The sequence below is a fragment of the Anticarsia gemmatalis genome, chromosome Z (genome assembly GCF_050436995.1).
Source record: "Anticarsia gemmatalis isolate Benzon Research Colony breed Stoneville strain chromosome Z, ilAntGemm2 primary, whole genome shotgun sequence".
Taxonomy (NCBI): Eukaryota; Metazoa; Arthropoda; class Insecta; order Lepidoptera; family Erebidae; genus Anticarsia; species Anticarsia gemmatalis.
This window is the reverse complement of record NC_134776.1, coordinates 3,123,470-3,136,259: the sequence shown is the minus strand read 5'-3', so window position 1 is coordinate 3,136,259 and position 12,790 is coordinate 3,123,470. Positions and strand designations below refer to the sequence as shown.

The window sequence follows — 12,790 nt, the reverse complement described above, 5'->3', positions numbered from 1 at the left end:
TTTTAAAAGATCTGAATATTTTGAATAAAAGCTCTAAATCCGGTCACAAAAGGCGTAAAAATAACTCTTAACCACATACTTAATCTAAATAAATATATAACTCAAAATTGATTGACTGACTGACATAGTGATATAACAACGCACAGCCCAAACCATTGAACGGATCGGACTGAAATTAGGCATCCAGGTAGATGTTATGACGTAGTCACCCGCCAGTGGGTTTTGATCATTTCTACCCCCAAGGGGATAAAATGGGGGATGAAAGTTTGTATGAAAAATCTGTCCTAAGTCACATAGGCTAGTTTATTACAAATGTTGCCAATATATTGTTGTGTTTTTCAATCATTGAATGTGTACAACAATGCACATAGTAAGACATTCGCAACGGAACATTCGCATCGCATACATTCGCTTCGGCCAGTAATCAACACAATCTGTGAAATTCAACTGAAATCACGTTTATAAACGGTTATTAAAATAGAATTACATTATATACAATATCAAAACATCAATTGTTCCACAGTGAAAAGAAAATATATGATTTTACGTGGTTTAATAAAATTTTAATTTTCTGCACCACAGTTTTCAGCACTTGCTTTTTTAGAATTATAACCTATAAGAAATAACTTTTACGGTTCATGAGACTCAGCCTGATGACAGACAGACAGCGAAGTCTTAATAATAGGGTTCCCGTTTTACACTACATCAAAATGGAATCACTTATGATTGTACACCATAAGAACTGCAAGAGTACTTCTAATTATCTGAAAAATTTTCGTATGAGCTTTCCACATACAAAAAAATGTATATCTAATGTTATGTCTTATGTCCTGTATGACAAGATATATGGAATGTGAATGAGGAAAATTAAGTTTGTAAGGATTGTACCAAGTGGCGTTCTCTTGTCTTTGCCTACCCCTTTGGGAAGAAAGCGTGAATTTATGTATGTATGTATGGTATCGGTATGTATGTATCTTGTCTTCAAATCGAATGAGCTGTTTTTACAAAAGCATTTATTGAAAATTACACGTGCCGCGATCGAAATCGTTATATTATTATTAGCTGCAATAATTTCAAAAGTTATGTTCTTGTATATCTAATGATAAATTAAATGTCGGTTGGTTCGTTTTAAATACTAATAGATTAATGAAACTGCACATTTGTTGGGCATGCCGCCATTTATGTGGCCAGAATTAAAAGTGCAACATGCCAAAGTAATAAATTGTTTGAAATAAGATGTGATAATTATAAATCAGAATAGTTGGAGATTAAACGATTGGCAAAGGATGTCTGAAAATGCTTTTAATCCTTTGATTTATATGCATCTCCTTATGATGAAAAATAGCTATTAAAATAAATTATAACATAAAAATGTTCTTCGATTTAATGTATGTATGTACGTCTGTGTTTGTATCAACTCGTAACCGGCGCTCCTTGAATGAAGCAAGGAAAGTTAGTAATTATATAAAGATTTTAACATTGAACCATGCAAGTTATTTACTTTTAAGAGTTCAAATTCTCTACTAATCGTTCATGTACTTTTTATATACTTTAATCTAAAAATAAATACATTTTTTAGTTTCATTGACATCAAATGCCCTAATACAAAGTTCGTCTATTTAAATATCACATTTATATCGGAAGGTTATTGAACTAGTGTTGACCTTCGGTTGTACGCCACTTGCATTCTCCTTTCGTTTTATAGTAATGCAATATTTATAGTGCATTCCGTGATGGTGTAAAAATAACATTTAAAATGTATGTAAAAAGAAATAAAGATATGGATGGATTGTGTGAAAAATATGAAGAAGAAAGGGGTGAAGGCAGAGATAACGGCTGGAAAGGATGAGTGGAAGAGGAAAACATGTTGTGCCGAACCCACCTAGCGTGGGACAATGGTATATAGAAACGTATATATGTAAAAAATGTTTAAAATTGTTTGAATACGTCATTTAAATACGTTTATTATCTATCTTTGTTCAATCTGAACTGAATTTAAATAGGAATTGAAACGCTAAATTTGTAGTCGTAACGTGAACTGTGTATGTTTACCTTTCATGGTAATATACGGCTCTAACTTAAAATTTGGCACCGAATTCAACTGCTGGAGTGTAACCAATATTATCAAATATATTCCTGCAACTTACAGTAAGCATTGAATTAAATTACAACATATATTTTTATTATTCACCTATGCCATTGTAAGAGTTGGTATTTAAAAAATGTCTTCTATACACATTCGATGTCCTCTTTCAAGGTAACATAATACTTATTTACGAACTAATCAATCTATCCCATATTTCTTGTGATATTTGAATATTCACGTATGAGTTTAAACCAATATAAATGAGAATAAACTAGTACCAATCTTGCAGGCTTGTTAGGTAAGTCGAACAGGTAGTGTATTCTAATTCACAAACTATGCCTTGATCATTTAATTATAGCAATGTGTTATACTCAAAAACTGCTGTAATAGTTTAAAATATCGCCTAGCTTCAAGTTCATTTACCCTATGTTTGTGAACAGCATTCCGGCAACAGTTGCTATCGTTATATCAATAGCACTTCAAAATTTCCACCAGCCAATAAGTTGTGAAATAATTATCGCTTGTCGCGTGCTAATCTTTAGCTAACAGTAATCTTTTACTTAGCTACGAGTGTTATTGTCAATATTACTTGTTTGATTTAACTGTATTTGTAAAAATGATTTTAAGATATTTTGATTTTTATAATTTGCAGACTGATTTGAAGTTTAAGACAGTCTTGAAGAGTTTAGTATCTGCGATGCGCTGTGCTATATGTTGCTATAGATGCTATATAATCTATAACTATAAGCCATATGTAAACAATTTCTGTCTCAATACTAAACATTATTCAGAATGATAAAATTTTTAATTATAATTTAAATATCATAATATTAAATAGCATTATCTTTCATAAATGTGATCGTGTGTGCCACAATTTTGAGCCATGATCGAAAGTGCACTAATTCTTCCTGACGCCACCTTAATCAACTGCAATAGATAAATACAGGCCTATGATGATATGATGATTAAATAACGTTAATTATTCAGAATGGTTATTTTAAATACCATAAAAATAGCGCTTATAACGACTTAAACACAGCAATGTCCAACTCCTTTGCTCGTCCTAACACAAATCTAACATTTACATAATTTCTAAAGAAAAACAATAACACGATAAACGGAAACCGTACACGATACATAATACGCTGTTTGAACTTGACTAGTGCCTAAACTTTTATGTTTAGTTTGGCAGTGTTATTTGGCTATTTGCCTGCACAGCATGGATCAGGTGAACTGTATACGTATGGCTTTAGGTCGATATACCGTGCGTGTTCCTCAACGTGACCCGGTGACGGACGAAAAATTGCCGGGAATGTATTAGTCGCGTTATAACGTTATTTTCACATTAACGTTTTGTGTAGGACGACACGATGTTTTACCGTCGGTTGGAAAATTTTAACGGTTTTCTTTTTTTTTACGATTTTTGGTAATAGCTATGTTTGTAGGATTGATGTAATGTGATCTAAATTTAAGTGGATCCATATACAGTTTTATAATAATTACGCATTAATGAATAGTAAAAATATTGAATTTCCATTTTGAGTGCTTTTTTGTTGTCCTTATTTTATCTGCTATTGTTAAGATAATATTGGGAATAACATTCCTATTTTTGGATTTATCCCATACTTAATACATTGAATATCACGAAAAATAGTTCAAGATTCTAACCATATCCCAGATTCAGTCTAAAACTCTTATAAAAGTAAAAAAAAAATCCTTCTGTCTATGCACAAAACAATGTCTATATTCCTAAGTATTATATAAACTACAAAAGTGATACGACCAGATACAACAGGCAGTTGTGACGAGTTAGTTAGCGCTGGCTCACGTTAGCGCCTACAGCATGATGCAACTCCTCACCGCTCATTAACGAGTCTTATACAGTCAGAAACTGTGCTGTGTTCTGAATCCTAACTTAATAGCTTCGTGATGATTTAAACATGATCTCTTGTATTTCATGGTCAGAGGGATGGTGAGTAATTATTTGAGGCTTTTTCTTGAGAGTTGGTAAGGATAAGTGAATCTGCCCATGTTTTGTATTGACAAAGTACTGAATACTTTACGTATAATATTTCTATCAACGCACAACCCAAACCTCTGGACAGATCGGGCCGAAATTTGGCAAACCGGCAGATGTTATGACGTAGGCCTCAGCTGTGAAGGATTTTGATCAATTCCACTCCCAAAGGGGTAAAAAAGGGGATGAAAGTTTGTATGAAAATTCTGTCCTAAGTCGGAAAAGCTATTTGTATTATAAAACTGATCAGCGTTCAAAAAGTGATTCGTAGGAAAATTTTCAAGTTCAGTTTCAACGTCAAACTCAATGATTAGAATGAGTAACAATAACTTTGTCGATTGTATTTTTTTTAATCAGTGATTCAATTGTCTATTGTTTTAATGGTGTTCAGTACTCAGCACTCATTATATTATGGTATGTATCTTTTAGTTTTAAAAGTCGAAATAATTATTACTTACCTATGTACGGTGACAGGAAAATAATTAATTATGGTCTTAGTAAGTGCAAATATATTATAATTAAATTGATTTGTCCTTATTTGCGAAATTAATTGTCCATTGTCCCTAATTTTAGCTTTATTTAGGAAATATTCCAATATTTTTGAGAAATACTTAGGTACGTACTATAAATTTAATAAATTCTGACATAAATATAGGTTATTGTTGTCTATTGTTCTTCTTTTAGGTACTTACCAATTTATTGAATTATTATTTGGTAGACCATTATACTAAAGGAAATCCTAATTTTAAAATAAAATTAACCATTATAATTGTTCTAGCGTGGTTTAAAACACCGGATCGTAGCAAAACATATATTTTTTGCAAAGAGTTGCGTTATTTTTCCGTCAGAGTTATTCTAGCCGCATTCCATAGATGGGTGACCGCATAGTGGTATTTGAGCTGGGCGTCTCCGTGCTTCGGAGGGCACGTAAAAAGTCGGTCCCGGCTGTTGTCTACTAAGATAACAGTCGTTAAGCCATGTCAAAGGCCTTCGGGCGGCTGGAACAACTTTGACATTAGGTTGACCACTAACCATACGATAAGAAGAAGAAGAATTCTAGCCGCTTGAAGATTCGCGTGTTTGTTTTGTGCACGTGTGTGTGTATCATCAAATTAGTAATGCGTCGTGTTTGAAGTTTCGAAGGTAACCAATATCGACAGCCAGCCCGTCGGCCCTGACACGGTACACAGCTGTTTACTAGGGCTGCCACTTAACACTTTTATATCTTATTGCATATGGTTTTGTATATGTCTTACGTCTTGTATTTTAGTTTCAAGTTTTGACCACTTGATATTTTTGTATCACAAAAGCTTACTACGACTACAAAGCTGCCATTTGACTTTTAAGAATTAAGAATTGTTTGTACGAGCTTAACTAAGACCTCTAGTTAAGTGCTAAGATATTTTTTAAATAATATTTTGGGACTTTCTTCAAGATCTTTCATGTTCATTTCGTTTCTGCTTTATAATATTTTGTTAAAAGTTGACAGCCCTACCAATACTTGTAAATTCTTCAATTAACAAGGCTACCTCTTTAACATATTCTATGCAGTGTTGAGCAAATTAAATACCTTTTTATCACATAAATAATATATTAAAGCGAAACCTGTTTTATTGATACATAATTATTATATAATTAATGTAATTTGCATTTAATTGAGTAGCGATTAACCTAGAAAATGGACTGACACTAAAAACTACTTACTAGCAAGTGGAAAATACGCTAACTGTAACTTAAGTCTTTATTACCAGTTATCTTATGGATAGGTCTCGGAAAATCTACCTGATAGATAGTGCAACTACTGAAACATGAAAAAGCCACTGCCTTAACAACTAAACTAAACCGAGTTTGATGAATATAAGCAGGGAAATTGGTAATAAAGTATTTATCGGGTAAAACATTTATTTTTGAAAAATTCATCCCTATTGGATGAAATAGGGGATGAAACTCAGAACACGTGTAGCGCTGTACCGCTCGAGTAATCATCGAGTAATTCGATAAACTGGCCCACTGATATTGTAATAACGTTGCACTTTTAAAGGTTAGCGTCAAAAAAAACTGTAGGTAAACACTGTCACATTTTCAAACGTAGATACTTGTATAAAAATATTAATTAAATTGTTGTTGTAATTTTAGTTAACAAACTATACGAAGTAATTGTTAAATTAATTTAGAGTAAATATACAGTAGTAATTTCACTATCTTCATTAGCAAAAATGCTTTTGAAAAAACGAGACAGGGAATATGTACATCATTTTTGACGCTTGACAGTATGTACGAGTATAATCAGCTCCAAAAATTGCTAAATATACTGAATCTCTTAAAATCTTTATATTCTGAAGCATGATGAACATAATAAATCCTTTGACATTTATTGGCATGATCAATTTTACAAAGAAAATCCTTATTTTGTTAAGGTACTTATTAAAATTTAATAACAAAGAGGTTTTGTAAATATGAAGTTGATAAACGACTTTTGTCGCTGACTGTACAAACATAATAATATTACTAATATTAAAAACATCTAAAGGAAAGACTGTTTGAGGAAAAATCTCGCATTGCAGAGATCTAAATATAAAGCTATGTACGCGCCCTTGATCCGCTTGCTTCCGTCTTTCCTGCCTCCCGAGAAAGATGTGTCATAATCATGAAACATTACGATTGAAGGACTAATTGTACCATAATCGTCACTATTGCTCATACACAGGTTAGTAGACGATTACTAAGTTATATTTTGAGTGCTAGACTATTTTTGGCATTGTAGTATTTAGACTTGACTAGACGGGAGATTGTCCACCATTATTGACTACCGAAAACTAGTGAAAAACTAATCAGCGCCAAATAAGAAAGAACATTTTTTTAAATTATGCTTTGAATATAAAACGCTCGCTCCTCCATAATACCGGCTAAAGAAAATCGCACTATTATAACAGTCATTCTGCAATTTGATGCCTCGGGTTTCTTCGAGATTACTAATCTAATCCGCTACTCAAGTATTATTTGGAGTTGGTTAGATAATGCCAGGTTTCATCACTTCTAGAAAATATTAGATAGCTTATCAAGTAGGATATTGACAGATCTTTTCATAAATTTCCCGTGTTTCATCTTTGAGGTTCCAAATTTCCAAGTTAAGCGTCGCTTTTCCAAGCTTTTTTAATCTATTTCATCAGCGTCTTTTTCTATTAAGTTATTTTGTTGTTATAGTGAGTGTGTTGACAATCCATACAAAAATAATGTTAATAGCTGCAAAGTCGCAACTGGTTATAAGCAGCGGTTACTCTTTTAGAAAGAACATAAGAAAATCATTTTTGTCAAAGACTCGCTAATTTGGACAGCTGACAAACAGTGACTTCACGTTGTGGTATTTTAAACGTGTGCATGTCATTTGCAGTCCAAAGTTCAGTCCATTAATTACTAAATAGTTACCAATTGGCGCTTCTTACATTGTAAAAGTTTTCAGTGCTCTAATATCTATTTAAGAAAAGTAAAATACATATAACCACTACTAATTAGGACTAGTGTAATGTAACCGGTTAAATGCGGTTAAATTTAATAGACCACTACCTTCACTTTTGGATATAACAAGCGAAATGTTACGTATAAAAAAAATAGTTGTAAATCAATATTTAAAGTAGATTTAACCATCGATAGCACTTATCTATCTATTAATTTATTCAAAGTACACACGTAAGAGTAGAGTAACAACTACTTTAGAACCTCAAAGCTGGTCACCGCTGGTTCACGACTAAACATTAAGAAGCAGCCAGCATTACGCATTTAAGTAGAATGTGCAATAAAAATTGCAAAGAATACCGGACACCTTAAAATAATGCGCTGTCGACCCGGGTACGAAATTTAATGTTGGACAGTACCTACTATGCGTCTAGATATATGACAAGCATCGACTAATAAGATCTCTTAATTTATTAGTGCACTTTGTTTACATCGTCTTGAAACGTGCAGCGATTTAAATACCACCCTCTATAACCTTGACCCTCCTTTTAAAACTAAAATAAACAGTTTTTTTAATTCAGAGAGGTTGTTAAACTCTTGAAACAAATATTATTTTGATTGAATACTTAGCAGCAAAGTGACAATGAATCAAAGTCACCGGTCTGTCTGCTGTTTTGATAAATGTCGCTAAGATTGCACTCGGGGAATATATGCAAGGAAAAACCATATTTGCAACATGCTAATAAGTTGCTACGATACCTGTTTTTAATTAAACATTTGCAATACAATCGTAGGTGTTGAATTGTTGTTGACTAGACGGTAGAAAAATAAGATAACTGGAAATACGATCTATGTATTTATTTAGATTTTTTCCTGCTTATGTCAAAACTGTCGAATAACCTTTTCTAGAAAGATATTTATTTTGAAAATCAAAGATTTTTTAAAGGGAACTTACTGAATCTACGTGCTTTTGGGTCGTTAAAAACCTGTTAACTAAGCGCTCACCCATCCGTAAATGCTCTGTTTTCAAGTTTATTATCTTTCAAATACTATTTTAGTTTTACATAATGTTTAATGCCTAATATTTGCATCTCTTAATGACAAAATATGTGATACTGTATTGTTTTGATAACCAACTTTTGTACCATATTTTCTGCGAATAAAAATAATTTGAATTTGAATTTAAATTAAATAATACGTCCTTCAGAAATTAATCTAAAGAAATAAAAGTATTTAAAACTTTAAAGTAGTAGGAATTTTATTTTTATCATTGTGTGATTAAAATAGTTGTCATTATAGCAATAACGTTCCAGTGAATGTGAAGGGCGATAATGATTCATTTATACTACGAAAGCCGTTGAGGAAGTAACCAAGAACTATTGGGATCCATACTAATGTTATGAATGCGCAAAATCTGTATGTTAAGCTTCCATGAGTAAACCCGTTAAACTGATTTTGAAAATGATGATATTTGTTAAAGGTTGAAAACCAAGCAAAAGGCAGATTTCTTTAAAAAAAAATTGCTTCTTACCACCTCTTCACAGTTTATGAATAAGTGACAGGTAACCAATCCGATAGATAAAGTGTCCGATAGTAACGTAAACAACTATATCTACAAAATTTTATTTTGACACTTATGTAGAACTAGCGAAACAGGTTCTTATTTTTTGATGTGTGAAGTTTTCAAAATCACCCGCTAGGGGCGCTGGCGACTATGTGAAACTTGCGTATGAAATGTTTGCTGTTTATGTTCCGCTAATAGTCTATTACTCGTAACAACAAATCAATTAAAAAGCAAATACGTCATTGAACAGCATTTAATAAACGTTTCTATTAAGACTTGACAGCAAGGACCGTGCGTATGCGCATGCGCAAGGTAACGTCACTATTGCATTGTATCAGGTTCGATTATAATACGAGAGTTGGGTTTCACAGTTTAGGAATAAATATCAGATAAATAGACAACAAATTTATGAAATCATCTGTCAAAATTATAAACAATTAATTGTGAATAACATACTGACTTTTTCCAACTGAGAATCTAGCCCAAGTCCTCCCAATGCGCGGCAACCACCTAAACCACTGCGCCACGGTAGCTGTCATTTGTAGATTTTAATATTTGCGATTTGTAAAAAATATTTATTTTAGGCCGTCCTGTATGAAAAAATGTATAGATGTCAATGAGGCAAGGGAAGTTTGTAAGGAACGTACCAAGTTCTTTGATCTCTGCCTACACCGTTGGAAAAAGGCGTGATATTATTTATGTATTTTATATTTATTTATGAAAATTGTCTAAGGTCATCAGTTCGTGTCCATGTAACGGCCTCGAGCTCCCTAACTACACATTCCCATAATATTTACAGCTGTAACATTGTGGGAAAAATGTTAAACACGTCATTTTGGCAACACACCAAGTATCGCGATAGAACTGAGTCGACTACTGGAAGTGGTTACAACTGACTTCAGCTGTTACTACACCACTACTAAGAATTGTTCATGTTAAGTCTAGTTTTTATAAAGATTTATTTATTTCACTAATTCTGGGATTGTAACGTAGCTTTGATTCCCGATAACTGTCGATATTCCTCAAGGACTTACGTTTCAGGGTCTGAAAAACTTAACACGAAATAATCAGGAATGCTATTTCTATGATCAAGACCTAATACGCTCAAAGTCAAGCGTAAGTCTCCTAGTATGTCACAAAACTTTGCATACGCCTTCGATAAAAGTTCCGATTGAATTTAAAACGTTGTTTACGCTCCTATATCCACAAAACTGAACTGACGGTGCTGAAACTTTTATTGTCACAATGCCACTTATTACCATTTAAGTCCATTGGCTGGTGTAGACTTGTCCTGTTAGAAGTACTCTATGTGTTAGCGTTCATCCAAGTTATAAACAGTCTGTGTCAAATTTAAATTGGCTTTATGTGTCAATTTTTTTAAAACCTGTCTAATGATTTTTACTTGTAGTCGTCACAAACTTACGCGATTTTAAAGATAGTCGGTCTATTTAGTATACCGAAAATTATTTATTTATCCGGCAAGGTATATTGATAGGGGAAGTGCAAGGTTCTTGACCAGTATCACACTTATAAATCAATAAGAGGTAGATAGTAATACTTAATACTTAATTTAGATAAAACGGTTTGAAATGAACTTTTGTCACAAAGTTGAAGCTTAGACAGTTCCTCTATCGGTTACTTTTGAAACTTATAATTCAAAGTTGATATTGACTTTTAAACGAGAGAAAAAATGTTTGCTTAAAAATATAATTGTATTTGTTTGAGAAGCTGAATTTTCAAGGAAATATTTATATTACGCTGAGCAAGGACTAATTCAAATATTTGTGATTTTTTACTTTTAAAATTGTTTTAACATTTGTTACTTTAGTTTAGTGTTTGTTCTGTGAAATAAGAACAATCAAACAACGCTATTATATTTTCAAAGCTCAGCTGAATATAAAATCAAAATCTCGAAACAATACCCGTAGATCAAATTTTGAAAAAATTTATAAAAGTAATTATTGGTCACAAAAAAGTTAACACCCTTCTCTTTCTCTTCACAACTATTTAATTATCTAGCTATAATTTGTTTGTGTTTTATGTTAACATTATAAAATATTGCAAAAGTAACGGATTCAAGAATATTAACTGCGGGTACTCGAACATAAGTTACACTGGTATCGGCGTGTATCGCCTTGTATCGAGCGAGTATCGAGCGTGTATCGCGTGGAGGCTGACATTTCTCTCCTCACGGTGAGGGTATGCGGTATTGACATTGTACTAGCAACATGACGCGCTGTGGTTTATTTTAGTCCGACCGTGAGTTTCGGCTAGCCATTCATTCGTCTCGAATAACGAAATACCGGAGCATACGTAAACGCAATAAAATACATCAATTCGGATTTTACGCAAGCACTATTTCTTATAATTAGGACTTACCTTTTTGTTCTGCGCGTTTCTGGGGGTGAGGCCCACTTGGGACCCCATCTCGGCGAGTATATTCTTAGGCATTTTGTCACTAGTTCACACAATTTAATATTTAAATGTTCGCGCCCACGCACTTGTAACTCGTGGTGAGTGGAGGTAAGTCGTGGTCCAGGTGACGCGAGGTGCGCGAGGTGCGCGCAGACATGCGAATGAGCGCGCGGTTCCGCTTGCGCGCAGTTATAAATGTGCGCGCGCTTGTGACGTCACGAGGAGCGCGCCTACAGCCTGCGCCCTGCACCACACGCAGCCTCGACAACCTGTACACAGTGCTCCGCTACCCTTTATCATTATCCTGATTGTTACGACTGTTTACACTGTAGGGGTTGGCAGTGATGTTTTTATTTTTACTAACATTTCGATAAAAGAGATAAAATTTTAACCCTATTTTCTTGTTTTTGCAATTTTTTACTTAGGTAATAATAATTTTTTTTTTTTGTTAAATGTTACTACTGTTGTAACCTCGCGAGTAATAGTCTAACGTCCAGACTGCCTGTGGATTAGGTAAAATTCTAAAAGCATCTTCCATAAATGGGAGTGAAGCCGTGAAGGTATTTTAATTATTAATATATTGCAATTATTTCGTATTAAGACAGGACACAACTCGATTATTTAAGTAGGTATATTTGCTTACTTTTATTTCTTTAATAATTGTCAGGAGCGGGTTTCAAACTCCCGTCCTCTGCAGTCGCATTACTACCCACCAGAAAACCATTACACAATTCCCCATTTTTCGGGAGATTTAGTGAATTCTGGTTTCAAATGCCATAAATTTACATATATTTATCAACATTTGTTATTTTATAGACGACGGCCTAAAGTTCACTTTTTCCTATTTGTAGAATATTATATTAAATTTATAAAAGCTTGTGTTAGTTATAACTTATAAACTCTCGCGTTGCATGTTCAATAAATGGATACGGAATTTAAGGTGAACACGCATTTACCCATGGAATGTTTAAAGTTGTAAAGATCGCATTCAAAAGATACTCAAAAGAACGAAAGTCCCGATGCAACCCAAATAACAAAGTCCACATTAAAGAACAGTCACAATAAACCTAAATTGACGTAAATCATCATCGGACTTCGAAACAGATCATAATTCGTAGGTAATATGGTTAATATGATGATAGTTTTGGACCTTAGAGTCATTGTACCTAAATGGTCGCGTTATTTCCCATGCCGTCTAATATTAATCATCTAATTGCGCTGAAAATAGACGTAAGCAAGGTGGTATGTATTATTG

At 33.3% G+C, this 12,790-nt stretch overlaps 1 protein-coding gene across 1 annotated transcript in view; it reads right to left on the bottom strand.

Annotated features, from left to right (window-relative positions):
- The window catches only part of LOC142986776 (proton-coupled amino acid transporter-like protein acs), an 86,692-nt gene extending 75,000 nt beyond the window's left edge, over positions 1-11,692 (bottom strand). The window contains exon 1 of the mRNA XM_076135459.1: positions 11,500-11,692. Within this exon, the coding sequence (XP_075991574.1) occupies positions 11,500-11,571 (72 nt within the window). The 5' untranslated portion in view covers positions 11,572-11,692. The remainder of the gene's footprint in view (positions 1-11,499) is intronic.
- Between the last annotated feature and the right edge of the window lie 1,098 nt (positions 11,693-12,790).